Here is a 27,701-nt window from a genome sequence, read left to right as displayed (position 1 = left end):
CAATATAAAATTTTGAATATTTTATTTTATTTATTGTTTTATTGTTGATTTTAAGTTAACAAATTTACTTCCGTAAAACTTTTATAAATTAAAAAAAATATAATTACTTACTACGATTTAGGAGCTTGAATTCTAAAATTCACCTCAAACCCTATGAAACATAGATACGGCCCCTCAATAAACTCTGGTTCCCTAATTTGCTGGTGCACGTTCCGTAATTTACCTCTCTCACGATACTCCAGGAACGAGGCGGTGGGAGCCCTCAAGATTGGGGTTCAACCTTTGAGAACCATGAACAACACATTAGAAATTGTTGAGGTACAATAGAAATGCTAACACGACTTTGAGAGGAGATCACGTACAGGTCCCGGTAAGCTGACCCATGAAAGGATAATGTCGAATGCTTAAATTTGTCTTCATCTCCCTTAAAAAAAATAAATAAATAAATAAAGCAAAAATAAAAATCAAAAAATCAAAAAACTCGTAGATATTGTTTTTATTTATTTATTTTCACTCCCTCACATCGTTATATCAAAATCACAATGTCACTCGTGATATTACTACTTTATATCCATTTACCTCAATTATGATGATAACTTTAGCCAATGTTCAACCCCAAATCAACTGGATGAAATTAGGCCAGACCTGTTGTTATTTTTGAAAGTTGAAAAATCTGGTATTTGTAAAATGTTTTTTAAGAATACTTTAAGAATATTTTTCGACAAGTAGTATTAGAGACTGGTTTCCGGCTGTCTCAAAGATTATTGTTTCTTGTGTAATCAAATGGAAGAAAATTAGTTTTGGATGATAAAATTGAGTTAATCAAATTACTCAATTTGGATACAGAAGATGCAAGATTTGTTATCCTACAACAATTTATTTCAGCTAATTAAGGGTACACTAAGGTCGGAAAAATGGTCAGATGATTAATGAAAAACATTGAAGATGAAAGCAGATGTATGATCATACATTGAGTCGAACACTGTATTTTTCATCATATTGCCGAAGAAAGCCGACGGCGATTAGAAAAGGTTAGAGAGCATGTACAAGAATAAAATTATGTTAGATGTACAATTTTTGTTGAAAACGTCATATTTATTCATTTAAAAAATTGTTAAAATCTGTTTTTTATATCAATGGCTCCAAAACATGGTTGTCAACCATGTTCGGACAACCAGGTTTCGTACAACTAAAGCAACAATAATTAGGAGGCTTGTAAATTTGAAATATATAGAAGGGCATATAACGACAGCACGCAAAATGAATTTATTGGCTTAGTGAATCTTGTCAAATATGAAGATGAACCTCGATGTTCTTTCCTTGATGGTTAAAATAAATTAGTGATTTCATCGAACAATTTCCTTGTTTTAATTAATTAAAGCTTAAAAGATCATTTTACAATTTTTAAAATTAGTGAATTTATGGTCAAACTCTTGACTTTTGGTCAAACTTTTCAGAGGTCCTTCTACAACATATTTTTTAAAATTTTGGAAGTATTTGTTATAGCTTAAAGATTTAGGATAATGAATTAAGAGGAAATTACAGGATTCCTGGTATTTAAAAATGTGAGTGCAAAAATCAAGTGCAAATGTTTTTAATCAGAAATCATGTATTATTTATACCCACACTACCTAATCCAAACAAACCCTAATCATTTTTCCATATCCTCAGATTTTTAACTTCTTGCCTCCCTCTGTCTCTCTCTCCACCGTCTCCGTCTCTCCCTCTCTACCCTCTTCATCCTCAAACCTTCATCATCGTTGAAGAGCACCACCGCCGGAGACGTGAGAGTCGAGCGACGGCATAGTTGCTGTGGTGTGGCGCCCTCGCAGACAGTGTTGTGAGCAATTTTGGCCGATCGAAGTCGTCACTCATCGATCTGAGCGCCGCGGAGTCTGCACTCACAGCGGCGTCATCGTGGTTGCGCTGTGCGACTAGCTAGTCGATGGCGATGCAACAGTGGCTCGATGCGCAGAAGTGTGTAAAAGTCGATTTGTTGGTACGGTGTGAATGGAAGCCGGTTGAAGTTGGTGGCATGTGATGTGAGTTCTATGTTTGTGGAAGCCGATTTTGTTGGTGCTATGTGGGTGTTGTGGTGTGGTACAGTGTGGTGATGTTCGTATTTTTGGTGGCGACAGTGTTGGTGGTGGATTTGGAGGTGGCGATGGTGTGGTTCAGACGGCGATGGTGGTCTTTTTTTTATGTGTTTGGTGATGGCGGTGGATCTGGTTACGTCGATTTTGTTGATGTTGGAGTTGGTGTTGGTGTTGGCGGTGGCGACGGTGACGAGGTGATGGTGGTTGCAAGTGACGATGGTGGCAGTGGAGTTGGTGGTGATCGGCTATTTGACCTGTGACCTTAAAACTCGATCATCTGTGACTAAAAAAAGTAATATGTGACTATCAAATTTGAAAATATGTGACCTGGTACTATAATTTTTTGGATTTGTGACCTATAATTTTTTCATCTATGACCTCGACATAATCTGTGACTTATCAAAATTGTGATTTGTGATATCGAAAAAATCTGTAACCAATTAATTTGATGATATGTGACCGATAAATAAAATCTGTGACCTATAATTGTGAATATGTGACCATGAATGGTATAACTGTGGCTTTATTATCATTATTTAATAAATATTTTTAATTAATTAACTAAAACCTGATTTTTGCACTAAAGAAACTTGTAACCTAGATTTTGAATTGGGCGTAGTTAACACCTGATTTATGAACCCTTCCCATGAATTAAATTGGGTGTACAGAAGAGAAATTCATAAGGGTCCTACAGATGAGTCTCATGGAGGCCGGGCCCATATGGGCCCCCAATGTATTAAAAAATGGCCAAAAAAATGTCGATCCAACCACTTTGAATAGTTTGTAAAACATTGTGGGTTTTCTTTCTGTACCCTGTAACTTGGTTCTAGAATAATTCCTGATGTAAAGGGAATGGTTGAGAGGTTTTTACATTTTATAGATGCTGTGTTGACAGCTCCCCCACCTCTTTTCCTTTTTTATTTTTTTATTTATCCATCTTTCAATGAAACTGGGTCAAACAATTTTGCGAAAACTTTCGATACTAATAGCATTGTCCAAAGATTTAAGACCTATCACCATTGTTCCTGGAAATATGCTAAATTCACTCTATTGGTACCTCTGGCATGAATTCTACGCTAAGGAATAGAAATCAAAGAAACTAGAAAAACGAAAAGAAAATCTAATTCCCTTACTTATGACGTCTGGAATTTACCAAAACTATATCTAACAGTATCAAGAAACACAAATGAAATTCTCATTTCAGTCGGCAAAGTTTTCATTTTCCCTTCAACTTCTTTGTCTCTTTCTGCCGCCTGATCATTCAGGAACCTGCGAAAGCCTGAACGGTCTTTCTTAAAACTTTCATTTTAATTGATTTTTCCACCAAAAAATCTCTCTTATTTGGGACATGGGTCTGTGGGATTCCTTTCTCAACTGGCTCCGGAGGTTATTTTTCTTTCTTTCTTTCTTTCTTTCTTTTTTTTTTCATTAGTATTATTTATTTATTATGAGGTTTCTTCTACAAATTTGTGTTGGTTCCTTTTTCAATTTTAAACATGTTGTTATGTTTACTGATGTTATGGTGTAATAGTTTGTATTGCATATTACGAGTCGTTTGAATTTCTGATAAGCTGGAAGAGAAGTCTAGGGAGGAAAAGAAGGTTACTAAGAGGGAATTGGTATTGAGAATTGATTAAATTGGTTGTGCAATAATTAAAAGTGGATTGAAAAATAGCTATTCAGCTGAAAGTTTTGTACTTTTATCACATTTTTGGTATTTTAGATTAGACCTGGGATAGTATTAAGATAAAAAGAAATCTTGTCTTGGAGGGACGTTCACCTTGTTAGATGGTGAATTATTGAGCACCGAGGATGTTTTGCTCATACTTGTGTTTCTGTGTAATATTTGAGGTATAAACAGTAAGAGTAGGAGAGGAGATAACTTCCAATCCTCTGTGTAGATCTTCTCTTAAATAACTGTGTATGCTCATTTGTCTTGAGCAACTAAGCACCTCAAATGGTATCCAAGTCTTGGGGATGTGCTGAAGCATTTGCTTTTAAACTAATGTGGTCCTTTTATCTGGTAAAAGAAATCAGTGCAAGTCAAAGGATGTTGGTCTTCATTTATTTGTGTGTTTATTATGCATATTATAATAAAATATAACACTCTTGATGTATACATTTCTTTTTTCTGTCTCTTATTGTGTTCCCCTGTCAGCTTATTCTTCAAACAGGAAATGGAACTTTCCCTCGTCGGTCTTCAAAATGCAGGAAAGACTTCACTTGTTAATGCCATTGCAGTTAGTGAACATCAAACCTTTTCACATTGCTCTGTGTGCGTGGGTGTGATATCTGATTTCATGATACTGATTGATATTGTGTTTTTATCAGACGGGAGGCTATAGTGAAGACATGATTCCAACTGTAGGTATCTTATGACATGTTTGGTATGGAGGGTTAGATAACACTGCATATTATTGAAATAAAAAAGTTAAAATCTTATTCATTATACACTGCAGTCCTATCTAATTCTATGTAACAAACATTCACTGAGTTGACCTTTTTATGGATGGAACTGCCTGATCTTTTGCAATAATTATTCTTAACAGTATCTCCATAACAGGTGGGATTTAATATGCGTAAAGTCACAAAAGGAAATGTGACCATAAAACTTTGGGACTTGGGAGGGCAACGGAGATTTCGCTCCATGTGGGAGCGCTACTGTCGCGGTGTCTCTGCTATACTGTAATTTTTACCTCCAAAACTTAATTCGTTGGGCATCATATGGAATATTTGCAGTTGATGATTTATTTCAGTCGCAGCAAGAATATGTATATCCTGAAATACCTACTCGAGAGGGATTTTTGAACAATGTTGGATGGATGTAGGGGAAAGTGGGGTCTAGGGTCCTGGTGCCACTGAAATTTGAGGAAAAAAAAATTTAGTGACTTTTCTTTGTTTTTTAACTTGTATTTTAATAATATATTTTGTGTTTAAAAAAATTCGAAGTTGAATTAGACACAATAGTATCTGAGCCTTGGCTCTGCCGTTGTTCTGGAATGAGATTTTCCGTGTTCTTATATGCCAAATGCATGCGTTCAAGCAATGAGAAATCTTTGGCCAATGCGATTACTTCTATGTTCTTATATTGATGAAAGTTGGAAAATAAGTAATTTACTTATTTTGACTTATGGTAGTAAGTATGAAAAAATAACATATTCAAACATTTTTGAAACAAAAAGTATTTTAACCTTTTTTAAGCTTACCGAAATATGCTTCCAGGCATGGTATCTTTTTTTACTTGGGAAAGAAAAAAAAAATTGTCTAAATATGTCTGGAAACAACTATGTTTTACTTATTTCTAAGCTTTAGCCTATCAATTATCTTGCTCTCGGTGAAGTATTTTTGGTTAATGAGTTGTAAAGAATATGCTCATGTACATGAATTGATTCTTCTCTGTTCATGAGGCAGATATGTTGTCGATGCTGCTGATCGAGACAGCATTCCTATTTCTCGAACTGAATTGCATGATCTGGTGAACAAACCTACATTAACTGGCATTGCTTTGCTTGTTCTTGGAAACAAAATTGACAAGTCGGAAGCACTTTCAAAGGAAGCCCTGGTGGATCAGCTGTAAGTTAGCACAACACTCGTTAATCTTGTCTTAGAGCATGTCTGGTTAAGCTTAAAATACTTGCTTATATGTATATAGGCAAGTTTTAAAGTAAATTTTTTTTATTATCGGCTAAAGTTGAAATAAGTAAGTTACTATCTTTACATAAAAGGATTGTAACTTTGTAACGTTCTTACTTGATGGAGAAAAGTAACGTATCCGAACGTGATTAGAAACAAAAACTTTGTTTAACTTCTACTTATTTGTAAGCTTACCAAATATGCTTAAATCTTCTGTTTCTCTCGTGAAAATAATTACTTATCATTCCTCGTGTTTTTATTTTGTTCAGAGATCTTAGTTCGATAACAGATAGAGAAGTATGCTGCTATATGATCTCGTGCAAGGATTCCATAAACATAGATGTTGTCATGGATTGGCTTATCAAACACTCAAAAACAACAAAATGATCAAAGTTGTGCAAAATACTGGATTCGATATTTCATTAAAGATCTTGAGCCGAGGAGGATGGGAGGGTCAATCTGTTTCCGAGAATTTGCTTGCTGCTTTTCCATGCAAGTTTCTGCGTAGTGCTTCGATAGTCAAGTTCATTGTTAGTCTGGTTTTCGTCTATCCATGGTTTTATGGCTCTTTTCTGAGTTGTAGATTATGTTGGCAACAGTAGATGGTCTATAAGATGAGTTGTTCGAGTCCACTGTTATGGTGAGTTAATGAGCGATTTCTTATATGGCTTTAAAGAAATTCCTATTTCAAAGATTCTGCTCAGCTTGCTTGACTGTGGAGACAGGGCCGGTTCTGGCCCAAGGCCACTCCCTGTCTCCAAGGCCACCAAGGCAGTGGCCTTGGGCCTCAGGATGAAATGGGGCCTCAAAAAGTTTTCCAAAGCCCAAAAATAACTATTATGGAATTTCTTCAATTTTCTTGTATATATATTTTATGGTAGTGCAAATAAAGTAGGGATCTTTCTACCAATAACGTCTTTCAATTTATGGCTGCATTTGAATTTTTTTTTTTAAATATAAGATATTTTTGATAATAAATAGTAGGCATCATCCTCATATCTCATTGATTTTCATAAAATTTTTATATTATATTTTTTGAAAATGAAAATTGATTCTCGATCCAATCAAACGATGAGTATCAAAGGTATAATATTTCTTATCATGAGAAACTATTTGATTCAGTCATGTTTGATGTCAATATGCTTGTAAAAAAATTATGTGTAAGGGCCTGATGATAACTTATCGCTTAGGGCCTAAAAATTTTCAGGACCGACCATGTGTGGAGAAAATCTGTATATATCTAAGATTAGACATAAAATCTCAATCGTCCGGGAATGAACACATTATGTTCTCTTATTCGAGTCAAAACACGAGAAAGTTGTTCAAAGTAGGGATTCAAAGGAAACGAAGGAACCTTTTTTGAATTCGACTCGTACTCTCTATGATTTCATTTCACAACTAGTGACAAAGTACGAAGAGCCATTACTCCTAACTCCTAAACTGCAAATCTTGAAAGCAAATTTTGAACTACTTAGATTAGTTTTAACAAAAAGTAGACTTACAGGTATGTCCTGTTAAGAAAGGAAAACGATTATACAAGAACATAATTCTAAAACCGACATCGTTGTTGATCAACTTTTAATTAAAACACTGAAACCATGGGAATTTGAGAAATACCATCATTAGACGCCCATATATTAGTAATTAATTACTTCAAATGCACTCGAAGGAGCCCCCTCCCACAAAACCAAGAAGGATAACAAGAACGTAAAGGAATTCAGAAAATAGTTGTTAACATTCAAAAATTTAAGATTTAACCTAGTTGCTGAGGCTCGACGACTCGAGCTTACGAGATGAGACTAGTTAAAATGTCGAGTGATCCAAAGTATTTTTTTTCAGTGTTGAACAGAGTGAATTTCGTATTCTTTTCCCGGCCTAGTTGAGAAAAGTGGAATCCATCTTTGATACTTAGGTGGGGCGAGCAGCCCTTAAACCCCCCCGCCCAAAAAAAAAAAAATTGATTTGGGACTCTTCCCCTATTTATTTTATGCATTTCATTCTCGTGTTTATGTTATATCATTCTCAGTTACGAGTGCTTATGCGCCTCTCTTTTTTAGGCTAGGAAATTGACATGGTATTATTCTTGACTCAAATTTTGGTATTGCTCATTTAAAAAAATATCACGTGTTCAGGCGTATAAATGCCCAATTGTATTTGCTTCCATTTTTCGCATATGTATGAAAAGATCAATGAACTTTATAGTTGGTGACAAGCTTTCTTGTTAAGAATAAAGAACAATCCAGCTGTTTTTGGGGTCCATAAATTCATTAACAAAACTAAAGTTCGGAGAGAGTTAGCTGACTGCATGTGGCTAAAGTTGTAGGGTATTAAAAATTAAAATTGGTCTACGTGAGAAAACAATTTTATGAAAAAATTTGTAAGCAACACTATGAGACACCTCAACATAACCGTTAAATTTACTTGAGAGTGAACTAACCGAATAGCTTCGTTGATTTCGGGGACTATCTGTACTAAAAACTGTTCGGTAACTAAATGATACATTTTTAAAGTTTTGTGACTGACAGTTTCTAACCTATTCTTGTTAAATATTTATTCTTTGTCTAACTATTTGTTAATAATCCTTATTTGTTTGGGAAATGGTTGCATTTTATCTATTCTTTAGGAATATCCCACTTCTCTAGGTCAGTCAGACGTGGTATCAGTTGCTGCAGAATTTTCTCCTCCTATCTCCTTCATGTAAGGCCATATAAGCCAGCTCTTTGTTTTTGATTAATAATAAGAAACACACTCTCATTTTTGTTTCACAATACCTAGTGTTAACAAGTGGTATCAGAGCCACAAGGGGTCTGATCATCAAGGAAGCAGCAGCTTTCTCACTTGCAGAAGCACATTCAAATGGCATCAGATAGTAGTTTTGTGCAACCAACAATCCCTCGCTTTGATTGTCATTATGACCATTGGTGCATGCTAATGGAAAATTTTCTGAGATCCAAAGAGTACTGGGGTATTGTGGAGACTGGTTTCACAGAACCAGCAACGGGAACAACATTGATAGATGCAGAGACTAAGGTTCTCGATGAGCAGAGATTGAAGAACCTGAAGGCAAAAAATTATCTGTTCTAGGCAATAGATCGTGCCATACTGGAAACCATATTAAAAAAGGATAATGCTAAGGATATATGGGAATCAATGAAAAAGAAATATCAAGGCACTGAAAGGGTGAAACGTGTTCAACTTCAAGCTCTTCGCAAAGAGTTTGAGATCCTACACATGAAAGAAGGGGAATCGGTCAATGATTACTTTGCAAGAACACTGTCAATTGCAAACAAAATGCGAATTCATGGCGAGAAAATGGAAGATGTGGCAATCATTGAAAAAATTCTTCGCTCTATGATTTTAAAATTTGATTATGTGGTGTGTTCCATTGAAGAGTCAAAGGACATCGATAGTCTTTCAATTGATGAGTTGCAAAGTTCATTGTTGGTCCATGAACAGCGGATGACTAGTCATGTTGTGGAAGAGCAGGCCTTGAAAGTTACTATTAATGGAGCAACATCTCTTGGAAGAGGTAGAGGGCGTGGTGGATTTAGAGGACGTGTATCAACACACAATCAACAATATGACAAGGCTAATGTTGAATGCTATCACTGCCACAAGCTTGGTCATTATCAGTTTGAATGCCCTTACAAAGAAAATGAGACAAAGATGAATTTGGCTGAAACTGAGGAAGAGATAATTCTAATGGCCTACACAAATAAAAATGAGATTCAATCAGGTTATGTCTGGTACTTGGACTCTAGGTGCAGCAATCATATGAGTGGTAATAAATTCTTATTCTCTGAATTAGATGAAAATTTTAAAGAAAATGTAAAGCTTGGAAACAATGCTAATATTTGTGTAATGGGCAAAGGAAAGATTATCATTTTTTTGAGTAAAAGTGCGCAGACAATTACTAGAGTATTCTATGTTCTAGAATTGAAAAGCAATTTGATTAGTCTTGGCCAACTGCAAGAGGATGGATTTTCTATAATTATTCAAAAGGGAATGTGCCAAATTTATCATCCAGAAAAAGGATGTATTGCACAGGTCATCATGGCATTGTATGTTTCCTTTGGAAGCAAAAACTCAACTTATTGATGGGGCATGTTATGTATCAACTGTAAAAGACACAACATGGTTGTGGCACTATCGTTTCGAGCACTTGTATTTTGGTGGATTGAAAGCTTTGCAACAAAAAAGCATGGTCAGAGGACTCCCGCAAATCCAGCCTCCTGAACAAAGTTTGTGAAGAATGTGTAATTGGGAAGCAGCATCGTGACTCATTCCCTAAAACTAGCACATGGAGAGCCATTCAACCACTCCAGCTAGTCCATTCAGACATTTGTGGACCAATAAACCCAACATCAAACAGTAAAAGGAGGTATTTTATCACCTTTACGGATGACTTTAGTCGAAAAACGTGGGTTCATTTTTTAATAGAAAAGTCTGAGGCTATTGTGGCATTTAGTAGATTTCAAGTACAGGTTGAAAAAGAATCTGGAAAATCTATTAAGACTTTGCGCACTGATCGTGGAGGTGAGTTCAATTCCCATGAATTCACCAATTATTGTGAGTCGCAAGGAATTCAAAGGCAACTTACTGCAGCTTATTCACCACATCAGAATTGGGTGTCGGAGAGTAAAAATCGCACTATTATGAATATGGTTCGTTGCACGTTGGCAAAAAGAAACATCCCAAAATTTTTTTGGCTAGAAGTTGTAAGTTGGAGTGTCTATATTTTGAATAGAAGCCCCACATTTGCTGTAAAGAACATGACACCTGAAGAAGCATGGAGTGGACACAAGCCATCTGTTGATCATTTTAGAATTTTTGGATGTTTTGCTTATGCGCATGTACCTGATGAGAAGAGAAGTGAACTTGATGACAAAGGTTTGAAATGCGTATTTCTTGGTGTTAGTGAAGTTTCCAAGGCCTACAGGTTGTATAATCCAGTAAATCAAAAGATCATCATTACTAACGATGTTGTGTTTGATGAGGACGGTAGTTGGGATTGGAATAGTGCAGAAAATACAGAAAATAAATATGTCCCTGTTGATGTAGTTGCTAATGAAGAAAGTCAAATTGATGTTGAAGTACAAGCTACTGGAAATACTTTGCTGAATGGTCAACCAAGTGAGTCGATTGAGGATCAACCATTAAACTCATATAAACAACAGGCTAGAAAAAGACCATCTTGGATGACTGATTATGTAAGAGGAAATGAACTATCTGATGATGATAATATTGCTCATCTTGCATTGTTTACAGATAATGATCCCATCATTTTTTATGATGCTATAAAGAATATAAAGTGGAAGAAAGCTATGGACACAGAAATAGAAGCAATTGAGAAGAATGACACTTGAGAGTTGATTGATCTTCTAGCCGGTGAAAAGACCATTGGAGTTAAATGGGTTTACCAAACCAAATTGAATGAGAAATGAGAAGTTGATAAGTATAAAGTACGATTGGTGGCTAAAGGATACACACAAGAGTATGGAGTTGATTATTCTGAGATCTTTGCACCTGTAGCAAGGCATGACACCAATTGTTTGGTTGTAGCATTGGCAGCACAAAATAATTGGTCCATCTATCAGCTTGATGTAAAATTAGCATTCTTGCACGGTGAGTTAAATGAACAAGTCTTTATTGATCAGCCACCAGGGTATGTGCAAAAAGGAAAAGAGCAGAAAGTTTATAAGCTAAAAAAGGCTCCATATGGATTAAAACAAGCACCCCGAGCCTGGTACAGTCGTATAGATGCATATTTTTCAAAGGTGGGCTTCCAAAAATGTCCATATGAGCACAAATTGTTTGTCAAATCTGGAAAAGGAGGTAAATTTTTTATTGTTTCTCTATATGTAGATTATTTGATTTTTACTAGAAATGATAAAGTTATGTTTGCTGAGTTCCAAAGATCTATGATGGATGAATTTGACATGACTGATCTAGTAAAGATGCGATATTTTCTTGGTATTGAGGTAATCCAATTATGTTCTGGCATTTTTATAGGACAAAGGAAATACGCTCTTGAAATTTTGGACAGATTTCGGATGACTAATTGCAATCCAGCTCTAAATCCAATTACTCCAGATTGTAGACTTACTAGAGATGTTGAAGGAGTAAGAGTTGATAATACATATTACAAGCAGATTGTTGGCAGCTAAATGTACTTATCAGCCACTTGACCAGACATGATGTATGTTCTTAGTCTTATCAGCAGATTCATGGAAGTTCCAACTGAAATACATCTTCAAGCTGCAAAACGGGTGCTTCGATATTTGAAAGGTACAACTGTCTTTAGTTTGTTTTATAGAAGGGCTGAAAATGCGAAATTAGTTGGTTTCAGTGTAGTGATTATGCTGGGGATATAGAAGATCGGAAAAGCACATCAGGTCATGTTTTTATACTAAGCTCAGGAGCCATTTCATGGTCTTCGAAGAAACAACAGATAGTCACTTTATCCACAACTGAAGCTGAATTTGTTGCAGTTACATCTTGTGCTTGTCAAGAAGTTTGGTTAAGAAGAATACTTGAACAACTATATTGCAATCAGTCAGGGCCGACATTGATTTACTGTGATAATATTTCAGCAATTAAGCTTTCCAAAAATCCAATTATGCATGGAAGAAGCAAACACATAGATGTCAGGTTTCATTTTCTTCGTGACCTTACTAAAGATGGAGTTGTTGAGCTGGTTCATTGTCAAAGTGCAGATCAGATTGCTGATATATTAACCAAACCATTGAAGCAAGAAGACTTTGTGAAGTTGTGCGCCCTACTTGGAGTTTGCTCAATTTCTTGTATAAACTGATTGCTTGAAAGACAATCAGTTTAAGAGAGGGTGTTAAATATTTATTCTTTGTTTAACTATTTGTTAATAATCCCTATTTGTTTGGGAAAAGGTTGCATTTTATCTATTATTTAGGAATATCCCACTTCTCTAGGTCAGTTAGACATGGGATTAGTTGCTGTAGAATTTTCTCCTTCTATCTACTTCATGTAAGGCTATATAAGCCAGCTCTTAGTTTTTGATTAATAATAAGAAACACTATCTCATTTTTGTTTCACAATACTTAGTGTTAACAATTTTCCTATTTTCTTTGAGACTTAAAAAACTTTATTTTAATAGGTTGTTACACATTCTAGGTTACATCCTAGTTGACATTCTCCTCCGAGTGTCAAAATTTGGCAGATGTGATAGGGCGTCATAAAAATCAATGACTTTGATGATGTCATGTGAAAGAATGTCAAACTTAATGAAAAGGCAAATGTACATGCAGTGTGGTTGTTATAATTTTTTTCCTGAATTTTGTTTTGAGATACACACCATAATAAATTTTGTCCTTGGCAAAGCAAATCAGAGTGAGAAACTTCCATTTCAGTTCTGGACCAGTCAATTATGACTGGATTAAGTCAAATATTGAAAGGACCAAACCAGAATCACCTCACATGGCATTGCTTAAGTTGGTATAACATATTAATCAATTCCCTCTTATCCATATATGTTTTGTGTTTGTGTGTGAGAGAGAGAGAGAGAGAGAGAGAGAGAGAGAGAGAGAGAGAGAGAGATCCTAACGTGAAAGCGACTATAACAACACAGTTTGAACATATTAAGGTTGCATCATAAGCAAAAGCTTAAATTCGAAGAAAAATAAGTAATTACACAGTTCATTCAGACAATCAAAATAATGATATTTAAATCTCAAAATCACAAATAAACTACTTGCTATTGTAAGATTAAGGAAAAATAAAAAAGAAATGCACAGTTGATTCTCAATCAAAGAACTCCAAGAATGAGCAAACAATTAAATCACAAATTACAAGTTTCTTTACCGAAAGAAGGTAACCCTTGTGGGAAGGCAAATTTTTTTCTTCTAGGTTGGTGGTGCACCTGAATCAGCAGCATCGACAATGTCATCATTCGAATCTCGTAAGCTCGATCGACAGAGCTCTTCGATTTTGTGAGTCACCTCGGCCATTGAAGAGCATTTATCGGGGTACTGAGCCGTGCAGTCAACTGCAAGTTGTAAAAGCTGAACCATATCCTCCGCGACATTTTCATATCGAAGGAGTTCGAGGTCAAATACTTCGGTAGCCCACTCTTCTCGGACCACAGACTGGACCCATCTTGGGAGATCGACCCCCTCCTTGTTCAGTGAGGTGTGTGTGGGAGCCTTACCTGTCAGCAATTCCAGTAGCAATACTCCAAAACTGTATACATCAGCCTTCTGGGATACTCTGCGAGGATCTGTTACCTCTGTTGCTCGGTAACCAGCAACACGGTTAGGAGTTGATGTTGGGGCAACTAGCTGAGCAAGCCCAAAGTCAGAAACGCAGGCTTCGTAAGATTTTGTAAGGAGAATGTTCAATGATTTAATGCTGCCATGGGAAATTGTTGAACCTTGTGAATGAAGGTATGAAATTCCACGGGCAGCACCCAGTGCAATCGAAGCCTTGGACTCCCAATTTAAGGGCATCCTACTAGCTCCTTTATTTCCTGCAATAAAATATAAAAAGAATATGTATGAACGAAACTGACGAGGTGAATATATGCCAAAAACGAAACTGACGAGGTGAATATATGCCAACTTGGTAAAATTTGGCTCATGGCATACAAGAATATGCAATTTCTACACAAACGGCAAAGATGAATATGTACCAAACAAGAAAATCCTAACATAGATGGCTAAATAAAGACACAGACAAGCGATATTTGGTCAAAAAAAACCTCCATAATATGCTAAACCAGCTCTAAATGTGTTTTAACGCCTGGTTTTGGCGTATCAGTGGCAACTAATAATCACAATAAATTGATTGCAGCATGTACATTGTGATAAACCACCCGACCACCACTACACCAGCCTCTCTCCACCCCATAATAAGAAATCAACGATCGTAGAAAGAACATCAACAAACATGTTAGATCTAAAGGCTATTTACAGTTCTTACAGTCCCCACACGGAAATTTGCTCTGCAGTGAAAATACTATTAAACTAAGATGATGGAAATCAGTAATACAAACAATGCAGCAAAGAACATGAAGCAACCGATGCATGCAACCAAAACCACCATCACCATTAACCCAAACAATCCAATAACAAATCAATAAGCAAGAGAATTAAAGCGAAATCCATATTCAGATATTCTGAAATCTATAATTTTGTAATCCTGGTCATACGCTGAACTGCCAAAGGACATAATCTGATCATGCACCGTAGAAATACATTCACAACAGTGCAAAGCAGGTAAAATCACTATAACTGATCATACAATGTGAAAACAGATTCACACGAATGCAGAGCGTGTAAAATAATCACATAGGTCCACGTATTCACAAAAGTGCAGATTAAGGTAAAATCACACGAATACTTTCTATTGGTTTTAAAACTAACTTTAGATATACTGAACTATTTAATACTTGATATGACAGAAAAATTGATAATATTCTCACCATGTAAAAGTGCTGACAAGCTCCCCATTGGCAAGTAATCATAGACAAGAAGCTTCTCATCACTGTGATAGTGATAAGCTATCAAAGGAACCAAATTCTTATGATCCATTCTCCTAACTTCCTCCATCTTCTGCCCAAACTCCTTCTCCCCCAAATTCACATCCCTCAGTCTCTTCACCACCACAGCCAAGCCCGTTTCCAACACTGCCTTGTAAGCAGTTCCAAACGTCCCCTTACCTAACACCTCGGCCGAAGCCTTCAACAGATCATCCAAATCAAACTTCAAATCCATTTTACCGACAAACACCAATCCCTTTTTCCCACCACCAACCACATTCGCTTCGCCCCAGTTCTTCTCCTTCGCCCCCACTGCAGCCACGAAATTATTCGTAGGTGCACAGTGCTCTCGCCCTCCACCGCTTTCTCACGAGGAACCCCGACCCCGTAACCTTCAACCCCTGTCAAATCCTTCGATCCAGCTCCCTTCCTACCCAATTTCCTACACAAACAGAAAATAAGCAATAAAATCAAGAAAAGACCGAGGGCTGCACCAATTACTATACCATCAATCGCACCATCGGAGAGTTTCTTCTTATGGTTTTCGCTACCACAAGAATTGTCAAGTGGACTTCCACAGAGTGCATTACTAAGAAATGAACTCTTGGACTTTCCGAAAAACCCTTTAGGAATCTCGCCAGTGAGGTTATTATTCGAGACGTTGAATTGAACTAAACTGGGTAAAGTCAGGTCACGAATGGACCCGGAGATATGATTTTCTTGCAAGTATAGCGTGCCTAAACGGATCAACTTGTTGAAGGAAGATGAAATTGGGCCGAGAAATTATTTTCGGCTAGATTTACGCAGACAAGGGATGTAATAGAAAACAAAGAATCCGGGATTTGCTCACTGAAAAATTGTGCTAGAGATAAAGATTTCGAAGAACCGAAAGCGAAGCGAAGAGGTCCGACTGAAGTGGGCCAGAAAGTGCATTATACTGGAGATTGAGCATCGTGAGATTAGTCAGATTCGAGATAGTATTGGGCGAGAGCATGCCGGAAAGTCCCATTCCTGGAAAGTGAAGCTCAGTGACTGAAGAGTTGTCCGGCGAGCAAATGACGCCAGGCCAAGAACATGGGGTGACGCTGGACAGGTTCCAGCGGAGGACACGACCGCCCACGGCTGAACAGACAAGAGGGCGGAACGATCGGAAGTAATGTCCGGGGTCATGGCAGGAAGGAGGGAGAGGAGGAGGACGGCGGAGGTTGTAAGGAGGAGGAGATTAAATTGCCTCCTTTTGCAATGAGGGAAAAATATGGGATTGGAAGGCGGAAGCCCACAAAAAATTGGAAAATGTCGGTTTCGAGATTTAAGGCAGTTAAGGAGTGAGGTTCATCTAGTTGGGTTCTTGGTCATTTTCTTCTTGTCTCCACTTCCACTGTGAGAGAGAGAGAGAGAGAGAGAGAGAGAGAGAGAGAGAGAGAGAGAGATAAGTCTGGACTGTGTGCGTGAGAGAGAGAGAGAGCACTACAAAGTGTGAAATGTGTGTGAGCGAGAATCAAAATGACAAGTTACATGTACACAAAAAGTTAACATACGATTTTCAAATTTCGACTGTTACTTTTTAGGTAATTTCATCTTTAGCCCTCAATCTATTGGACTTGTTGGAGCCACATTATTTTCAAAAAATATATTTTTCAACAATGATTTGACATCATTTCAACCACACATTCTTCAATAAAATAATATTAGACTCAGATTTAAAATATTTCCTTATTTTTTAATTACACATTTCTCATTGATTGAACATGAATAATGCATTTTTCCTATAATGTGGCTCAATATAAAAATATCGACTTGATCTTGAAAGCTTAGAAGAGCAAGTGAACTCTTCACTTTTATTTATAATTGCATAATCGGTCCAACAGAAATAAAACATTCAAATCTCTATAGCATTGTTTGTCATAACAATGTATATAAATTCTAATTTTTGTAACACCACAAATGCAAGTTGGTCAACAAAATCTAACTTCACAATATTAGCCCCTATTCAGTAAAAATTAAAAGTAAATTCAACAATTAATTTTAATAATACATTTATGATATTCACGATTTTTCAATCACATATTTTATTAATTTCATCAAAATTTAATAAAAATTTGATTTTAATTCCCACCAAATAGGGATAGATATGTGAGAGTTCATTTAACAGATGTTCGGATAGTTTTGACCATTGATTCCAAATTTTGTAACTATGTTGAAAGGTTATACAAAACCTAGTTGGATTTCACATAATAAAATGGGGATCAATATTGCAACTTTCTCTGTCTTATTTCAATCTTCCACTTTTAGTTTGGCTGAGATGGAATAATATTTTTTAGGGGGTCAAAATGAAATAATGAGATAAAAGTGGGGACATTAAAATAAAATGCAATTATATACTATTTAAATTTGATTCTCATAAATTACGTTGGTGTTTGGTAAGAAAATTAAAGAGGCATTTTCAAGAATGTCCAATTTTAAGGGTTTACACTCATTTGAATTTAGTGCCAACTTTTCTATCACGCCCTTATAATGAAAAAATGGAGTAATTGAATGTCGTTCTCAACATTTCATTTTTTTCCAGTTTGTCACAAATTTCGAGAAGTATCTTTCATGAGAAGTTACATTAAAATAATGTTTTTCGACATTTCATATGTCATTCTCGACATTTGAACACCGTTTCATTTGTTTAGAATGACATTTTCATTTTGAATATGATATTTCTCTACATTTGAAATGTAATTCTCGACATTTTTGAGTCCATGAAAAACATAGCATTTATGATGATTTGACATGTATGCTTTTGAAATAAATATGACAAGTTATGTGTCAAAATTTTATTGGCCAATAATAATTTTGCAACAATGTTCATTTTTTTGTTTTAGTGTGGAACTATAAATTGTTAATAAGGGTATTTTGGTCTAAATTCTTCCAAAATAGACATTTTTGCAAATGACTAAGTGAAAATGGACATCCTGTGAAATTTCCTCAAAATTAAATAAACTAAAAAGAGAGAAATAAGTTAAGTCTTTATTAGCTATGCTTTTAATTCTGATTAAATACCTTCTTATAAATAATTTGTACTAATATTCTATTTCCAACTTTTTTAGTGGAATGAGATGTCTCAAAATTATAGCACACCTAGACATTCATTAGCAATCCACCAATTATTTTTGAAGGGCACACATCTTGTTCCAAGTGTAATTGAAGTATTCACATTACTTAAATAATACCAACTAATAAATAGGCACCTCGACCGACCATATTTAATTTTGCTCTAGCGAGCAAGTCACCTCCGTAATTGCAAAGTAAAACCACCTACATTTTATAGATTTTTTTTTTTTTTGTTGGATATAGAGCCTGTTTGGGCTTGATTTTTTCACCTAAAAAATTAATTTTTTGACTGTTATTTTACTATTTTAGCTGTCATATTTGACTTCTTCTCTCACAGGTGAACCCTACTTTTCTCCTAACGGTCAAAAAATCAATTCTCAAAATCACTCCCAAACAGGCTCATAAAATGATCATACTGATAAGCAAAATCTTATAAGCAGGGGCAAAGAGAGGGCCCAGACCTGCTCCAAGCCCAATAAATTTTCAGGAGGATTTTTTATTTTTATTTTTTATTTTAATGTGAAACTTCTATTTTTTTTTTAGTGGAATTTACTTTATTTTTTTTCGATGTATAAGTCCGGTATTAAAAAAAATATTTGTACCCCCCATGACTTCGTCCTTGCTTTTACGTGAATATTTGAGTTTAACATGCCATGGTAATAGTAGTTCAGACTTGTCCTTCTCCAAAAACTTTCATTAGATTGAATTTCATCTGAAATTAATAAATTAATTAATTTTTACAGGTGAGCAATAGATTTAAATATTTATTTAGTCCAAATTGTGTAATGTTTGTCTGTCAAATGAATAATGCTATGTACCCTCGTTGGGGTTACAACCCTGTTCTAGATGGCGTTAGATGATAGACTCAATAAAAGGTAAAATTAGATGCGTCATTTAATTCCATCATTTACTATCACATTAATGCCACCTAAATTGAGATTGAAACATTTAATTTCATATTTCATTTAATTTATCATCTAGCATACCAGGCTGGAGTTGTAACCCTTCTGGGGTTAAATAGCATTACTCCTGTCAAATGTGTGATACACTACATTTACGGAGATTCATGTGTTATTTATTAGCATGAGAGTATGGGCCATATGAAATAAACTATTTTTATTTTTTTCATTTTCTTTCAAGAATAGGTAAACGCTTTAAAACTATTAATACATTTATTATATGGAAACATCTTTATATAGGTGTACAAATTTAGCGTCCAGTTTATGTTGGAAATTTACTTAACATACACAGTGAAATTTAAACAAAAATTTCAATTTCCACCAAGAATCTTCTTTGTGTTTAGAAAGAAACTATGATAAAGAATTGCATATTTGATGAATTTCTTGAATAACACTTCTGATCTGCAATCTACAGCTTTCAAATTGTCCAGCCTGAAATGAAAATTCACGCGGGGAACAAGATTGAGAGAACTAAGGGTTTTCTTATACATTAACAGTGTTTATGTGCAATTTGATTGGACTTAAGGCATAACATTTAGAAACTCTCACTTGCACCGAATCTAATCATTTACGTATCTAACATCATAGAATCTACATGACTATCATTTTATGCTGCGACAATTCTTTGTCAGTGGATCGTCAAAATTATCAACTACGGGAATTCGTTCTTTCTTTACGTCATTTATTTGTATTATCTATTTGATGAGATGATACCGTCTTAACACATGTTTTGATTATTGATGAGACCTTTGTTTCTTTGCTTGTACGATGACTCTATTGTTATCATAATGCAGAAGCATGTGATCAACAATGTGAAGAATTACTCCAAGTTCATCGATAAACTTCTTGGTTCACACCACAACCTTTGTATAAGGTTCTTATCTGGAACATTTCTAACACTCCGTTTAAAAGTAAACTAATATCCTGAAGTTAGCATTAGTGTATCAAAGAACTCCAATCTATGTAGATTGTGATGAGTTAAGCAATCTTCTAAATCTATTTCTATAGATCAAGTTCTTTCTCATGTCTTTCATGGAGAAATCTTACAACAACCAAACTTCAACAATTGAAATATAGAGACATCTTTTTATGATAATAATATGTCATATACATATAATATTAGGAATGCGAAAATGCTCCCAATATCTTTTATAAACACACAGTTCTTCTTAATTTTTAACAAAATCAAACATTTTTATTGTCCCATCAAATTGAAGATTCCAATTCCAAAAGGCTTGCTTTAATCCATATATGGATTGGTAAAACTTGCTCATCTTATGAGCAAATTTGGATTCAAAACCTTCGAGTTATATCATAAACACTTCTCTTACAACTTCCTATTAAGGAATGCAGTTTTGACATCCATCTGTCATAACTCATATTTATGGTATGCAGTTATTGCAAAAGGCTTGCTTTAATCCATATATAGATTGGTAAAGCTTGCATATCTTATAAGCAAATTTGGATTCAAAACCTTCGAGTTTTATCATAAACACTTCTCTTACGAGTTCCTATTAAGGAATGCAATTTTGACATCCATTTGCTATAACTCATATTTATGATATGCAGTTATTGCAAGCAAAATTCAAATGGACTTTAGCATGGCTACATGCTTTGAGGTTTCATCAAAGCCAACTTATTGTCTTTGTTTATAACCTTTTGTTATTAACCTTACTTTTTATGTATGGATATTTCCATCCATGTCGACCTTTTCATGTAAACCTATTTACAACCTATAGGTTTTATCCCATTAGGCTGGTCGATCAAGGTGTAGAACTTGTTAACATACATCAAGTTCATCTCAGATTCTATGGTCTCTTGTCATCTCGTTGAGTCAACACTTGACTTTGTTTTTGCATAACTAGTAGGTTCATCATTCTTGTTTAGTAATGCTTGATTAGTAATCATGAATTCGTACCTTTTAGGGGTCGAAAAATGATCCTACGAGATTTATACGGAGCTAATGCGTCCTTATAAGTTTTTACTTACTGATCAAGAGTACGTCCTCAATAGGTATGAGATTAAATTCGGGTTCATCTACTTGGTCAACTTTATCTGTGGACTCTTAAGCTCCTTCAAGTTTTGTGGACTCTTAAGCTCCTTCAAGTTTTATTTTACTCCTACCGTTCTCTCATAGAATAAACTCTTTTTCTAGAAGAATAATATATCGTGAAACAATGACTTTTTTCTCAATAGGATTATAAAATTGATATCTAAATATCTCTTTTTGAATATCCCACAAATATATAGTTATCAGATTTAGCCTCAAGTTTATCTGATTCCATGCGCTTCACATAAGCGTCACACTCCTAAACTTTAATATAAGACAAGTTGAGCCTTTTACCTTTCCATAACTCGTATGGAGTTTTGTCAATCGATTTAGATGGGACACAATTAGTGTGTAGCATGTAGCAATTAGTACATGACCCCAGAATGATTGTGAGAGATTTGCATAGCTCATCATTGATTGCACCATATCTAATGATGTGCAGTTTCTCCGTTCAGATACACTATTATGCTGCAATATATGTGACGGAGTTCACTATGAGAGAATTTCATTTTCTTTTAGATATTTTCCACATCGATCTGATTAGAACGTGAGAATACTTTTACCTATTTGTTTCTCTACTTCAAGAATGAAGGACTTAAATTCCTTGAACTTTTTCAAGTGTTTCATGCTTGAACTTCATCAGATATCTATAATCATATCTAGAATAACCATTAGTAAATGTGATGAGATAAGAGAAACCATCTCTAATGATGATTGACATGGGTCCACATACATTAATATGTATTAGGCTTAATAATTGTGCAACTCTTTCTCCTTTCCAGTAAAAGAAAATTTAGTCATCTCGCCTAATAAGTATGATTCGCATTTGTCAAATGATTCAAAATCAGTTGATTCCAAATATCCATCTCTATGTAATTTTGGAATTGCATTTTCATTTTTGAGACCAAGTATGCAATACCAGATATAGGTATTATTCATATTATCATTTTTATGCCTTTTAACTTTTATATTCATTATAGGATACTCAATATCTAGAATATAAATGTCATTTTATAATTTACCATAACCATCAAGATTGGATGAACAACAATTGTCCTTGAGATTAATTGAAAATTAATTCATGTCCAAACCTGAAATTGAGTTAATGTTCTAGGTAATGGTGAGAATAGAATAACATTTCTCTAATTTTAATACTAAATCGAGGTAATGGTAAGAAGTATGCTCCTACAGGCAATGCAGCAACCTTTTCTCATTCCTAACGTGAAGGTCAACTTCTCCCTATTGCAGTGGTCAGCATCTATTTAGTTTCTGTATATTTATAAAAGTATGAGATCCATATCCGATATCTAATACCTAAGAAGATCATGAAGTAAACATAAGCCTTGCAGTTTCTCTTCCAATGACCTATCATTCTAAAATGATAACAATGGCCATTAGATTTGTATTGTTCTGATTTGACTGTCTTAATCATCTTGGGTGCTTTCCCAAATCCCTTTTAAATTTCTTCTTAGTATCCTTAGAGGAATCAATGACATGCCCACTACATACTTTGATGTTGGGCTTAACAGTCTTAAGTATATTAAGCAACTTAGGTAGTGTGCACTCGAATTTATACATATCTGAATTCATTATTAGCTATGAATAACTCTCGAGTAGAGATTATAGAACCAAATCTATACTTAGTTCATGGTCCATGACCAAACTTAATTGAGACAGCTTTTGATGTGATCCAAGCTACGAAGTCCAAAGGAGTGAAAATAATAACCCTAAGACCAAGTTTCATGTTGGGCTCGACAGAGCATGCAGGGTGGAACAACTTAATTCGAGCAAAGGATGAAGAGATTGAACTTTATAACTATGTAACTGCATAGCCATTTGCAGGGAATTTAGCCAGAGATTGGGCAGCCTCTACGCGACCACATCCAGTATAACTATGCGGCCACATAGAAGTAAATTTGGACGTGATTTTTCCAATTTCGCAAGATCTTTTATTCATGTTAGAATTCTATTTTTTGTAACTTTTGTATTATCTAGACTTTAATTCCATTTAGAATAGGGTTTTTATAGGTCTACTATAAATGGGACTTATTGTTTCGTTGTAAATTAGAGGGGCAAATTTGCTTTCTCGTCGTTCTTCGTTGAACTAATTTACTGAACTTATCAAGAGTTATTTCTTGTGGCGTTCAAATAATTCAGATGAGATTTTCAAGTCTTGTGATCAAGAGGTCAATATATTGTCGGCGATGGTTGGTTGCTAGGTTTAATATTTATGAGTCAAACTCAAAACTTTGGTCTCTTGGCTTTCTTGGGTTTGAAATCAATCTCGTGTTGATTTCGTATCTTCAATTACTACGCGGATTCGCATCAGCTTCTCAATGTAGTCAACATCTCTAGGACACAAGCACGGACTAAAGATTCTTTTGCCATTATGCACTAGTATAGTTGCTAGAAAATCTCATATCTCTCCATACGTTATTGTTCTCATTCAACTCTTTAAAATAAAAATTAATATGTTAGGATCTATACCCTTATGTTGCTGTTGTAACTCAGTTGACATAGCTGCAAGTATCACACATGTTGTAGTACTATCATCATCATTGTATTTGTTATAGTAGCCACATCTTCCTTGGTGTCTCTGAAAATGGCTACTCAAAGACATAACCAATTTTTTTTATGCTTGAGAATAATTCTCAAATTGTGGCACGAAAACTTGGCTTGATTGTTGGCATCTAACACACTTCTCAAATAATTATGGTTACTCATGATTCAATATATATAAATGACAAAATGTAAAAGAATAATGTATATTAAAATGCACTGTATAAATTTAATATGGAGTTTAATTAAATTAAATATACTTTAGTTGTTTAAAATAAATTTATGACCCTCGCACATAAATTAATAGAATTCATACTTAATTCCCAGTGGGCTGTGATCCCATTATATTAAGTTCTTAATTATACTTAACAATCCTTAATAAAAATTTAGGTAGATACTATTATCAATTGTATCTCCATACAACTCCCTGATCATTAAGTTGATAACTCTTTATTTTCACATATGTTATGTGTTAGCTTAACATGATTTATCTCCTTGAGTGTACTCAACAAAAGATAAATTTTAATTAAGTCGAATCCATCATTTAGAAATACCCAATATTTTATAGTGTCGAACATATCCCCAATAGACTAGCCTTGAGCATACTCAATAAACTCACATCGATTTAGGACTTTTGTTTTCACTATAATGATAGAAGACAAATAATAATTCTTACTCAATATTTCAATGAGGGGTTTATCATGAAAATGTCTCATCAATATAATAATATATATAATTTATTATGTTCCTTCCCGAGCCAAAAAGAATACGAGTTGGTATAGGGGCTACTGCATTGGATTAGTAACAATGCATCATCTCCATGGTTTCCTCCTTTTCTTACATTTTCAATTAGTCCAACTACTTCTTGTATTCTATACTAGTTGACACGAATGTCTAAATGAAATTGAATGCTCAGACCCATAATAATAACAATAATAACGTACTTGTAGGTTCAAAATGAACTAAGAGGTTGCAAGCCTATAAAACGATAAGAAAAAAAATCAGCCATTAAATACATCAACATGGTCAGTCCATAATCATCAACAAAATAAACATTTATCAAATAAATACATTCATATATAATATCTAACATTATATGCAAGCATATTTCAAGAATTTAGCAATTATAGTCGTCTAAACTCATTTAGATTAATGGATTGAAATAAATAAAGAATTATATTAATCTATTAAATTAATTAGAGAGTTACCAAATTAGGGTCTAAATTTAATTCAACAATTATACAGCAAAACTATTTAACTAAAATCAAATTCTAATTAAATATCAAATTAGAGTCCAACTCTAATTCCTTAAAATTTTGGGATGTGACAATTTAACTAAAATAAATTTTAATTAAATATCAAATTATAGTCTTACTTTAATCATAATTGAGTTAATATTTTAATTTAGGATAAAACTCCTAAATAATGACAGTTTTACCCCCAAAACGGCTTTGGGACACCAGAAATTAGCATCATGCAAGGCACTTTATCAAATATGGTTCTATTCATCATTTTCACTACCCCATTTTATTGGAGAGTGTAAGGAATAGTCTTATACCTTGTTATTTCATTTTTTACACGTGCTGTCAAATTCAATATTACAAAACTCTAGGCCATTATTCGTCCTTAGAAATTTAATCCTTTTACCAGTTTGATTTTTTACTTGTCTTTTCCAGTTATTAAAATTGTAGAAAGTATTAGATTTATCCTTCAGAAGATAAACCCACACTTTCTTAGTATAGTCATCAATAATAGACAAGAAATACCTATTCTCATCCGATGTAGGATTACTAGCAGGATCCCACAGATCGAAATATACATATTCAAGCATGTCTTTAGTTTTATGAACACTAGCCGAGAAAGATATTTTATGATGTTTACCAAACACACGGTGATCACAAAATGACAAATCAGACATACAGTCATTACCAAATGCACATTTTTTATTAAGAAGCTTAAGTCCTTTAATGCCTACGTGTGCAAGCCTATTATGCCATATATGTGTGTGATCAACCTTGACAGAAGAGATAGAAGAGTTCAAACCTCTAATTACTTCCTTGGTAGTAATGTAAATGTCGTTTTTCTTAGTTCCCTGAATAGAAACTAATGCACGCTTAATCATTTTTTACATCACATTTTCAATTTTACCGTTGAAGTCATATTTTTTAAGTCTTCTTACTGAAATCAAATTCCTAGACAACTCAATAATATATCTAACGTCATTCAAGGTGTACACAAAATCAGTGTTAAACTTTATGTTGATGTCACCAATTCCAACAATCATATAGGCCAAATTATCACACATTATAACATGCTCGGTATTAGATTCATGCAATTTTTCAAATTAATTCTTTTCATATGTCACATAAAAAAATACATCAGAATCAAGTATCCACTCATACATGCGAGAATTAATAGTTAGATTCAATTCGGCAGTATACGCATCGGGACTCATCATCATATAGACCTCACCGTCATCTATATCGAAAGCAGAAGATAACACGTTGACCTCATCTCTCTCCTTAACTTTAACTTTCCATTCTCCTTATGACAATCTTTTATAAAAAAAAAAAATGCCTTGTATTCCCACAGCCATAGCATTTTCTAGCCTTTGTCCTAGATTTCGATTTAGACCTATGTAAGTGTTATGCCCTAGATCCAATCGATTTAGGTTGCAAACACTTTTAATATGTTTAACGCATTTATTTTTGGCAAGATCTATTATTTATTTAAATTAATATTCTGATAAATAATATTAAATAATAGAGCCCGAAGATTGTGATTGTGAGGTGCAAATTACATATGATTGGATCTTGAATAATCCATGGTCGTAAGTAATAACGAGATATGGCTATCGTTATTACAGATAGACCATCACGTGTGACATTTCTTACTTGTGAAGTAAGTAGCTGATCTCACAAGTTAAAGTGTGGTGACACTTAAATGAATGCTTTGATGTTTTGTTATAGAACGAAATATTGAAGACCAGTTAAGAGATTTTACATGGATAATTATCTGAGTGTCTGTGGTTAATCTCTAACATTCGGTAGTAGAATTGATCCTTTGACTTGAGGTCGTTATAGTACCTTGTATGAGGACAGTCATGCTTTGACTATGTTGAATGTTGCTCAGTCAACTGTCGCTAATACGATATCGTTCGGGTATGTCAAGAACCATATGAAGGTTGTGAATAACCAATAGAGGATTCGTCACTCTTAGATAGTAAGATATTGTGATCTGTATTTTGTTCAATTAAGTCGATAACGAAATCCTTGGTCAAGGTATACTCATTAGTCGAAAAAGAGTTTTCAACTCACGTTGACTCAAAAGTAGAATGAAAGATATGATCAATAATCGAGATTGACACACTTCCATATGTCATAATTGATCGGATCATATTGACGAAGGGATTATAATTTCATGGTAAATGAACAAATTTGGTTTTGTCATACCATGTGACATTTCTCATGACATGTGTTGTCCTGATACATTGCTAGATGTCAATTTAGGACGGCGAGACTGAATTGGTGATAAATTAAATGGGTGTTTTAATTTATCAATTTTGATTAGATCAAAATAATATTTCATGTCATTAGGTATCGTGATCGGGAATCTGATGGGTCACACACAAAAGAGAATTGGAAGATTGCAATTTATCAATTAATTAATTTAACGATCATTGGATAAATTAATTAATTGAGTTGGTTATTTATAGGCCCGAATTAATTAATTGGATTAATTAATTCACGGACCGAATTTAATTAAATGGATTAATTAAATATAGGATCGGGTCAGGC

The 27,701-nt window shown here is 34.5% G+C and overlaps 1 protein-coding gene and 1 pseudogene across 3 annotated transcripts; one reads left to right on the top strand and one right to left on the bottom strand.

Moving 5' to 3' along the window:
- The first annotated feature begins 3,088 nt into the window (after nt 1-3,088).
- Nucleotides 3,089-6,392, top strand: LOC111408688 (ADP-ribosylation factor-like protein 8c). 3 transcript variants are annotated; one of them, XM_023038436.1, is made up of 6 exons: nt 3,089-3,482; nt 4,255-4,336; nt 4,428-4,460; nt 4,660-4,781; nt 5,508-5,669; nt 5,999-6,392. In XM_023038436.1, exons 1-6 carry the CDS (start codon nt 3,445-3,447, stop codon nt 6,114-6,116), a joined length of 555 nt encoding a protein of 184 aa, XP_022894204.1. In that variant the 5' UTR covers nt 3,089-3,444; the 3' UTR covers nt 6,117-6,392. The 3 variants fall into 3 exon arrangements, with proteins under 3 accessions (XP_022894204.1, XP_022894205.1, XP_022894203.1); XM_023038437.1 differs by having other exon boundaries at nt 3,096-3,482; nt 4,271-4,336; XM_023038435.1 differs by lacking the exon at nt 3,089-3,482 and having other exon boundaries at nt 3,509-4,336.
- A 6,957-nt stretch (nt 6,393-13,349) lies between these two features.
- On the bottom strand, nt 13,350-16,730 carry LOC111408687 (annotated as a pseudogene).
- Nucleotides 16,731-27,701: the final 10,971 nt, after the last annotated feature.

Source organism: Olea europaea, chromosome 14, assembly GCF_002742605.1.
Source record: "Olea europaea var. sylvestris chromosome 14, O_europaea_v1, whole genome shotgun sequence".
Lineage (NCBI taxonomy): Eukaryota > Viridiplantae > Streptophyta > Magnoliopsida > Lamiales > Oleaceae > Olea > Olea europaea.
This window is presented reverse-complemented; position numbering and strand designations above follow the sequence as displayed.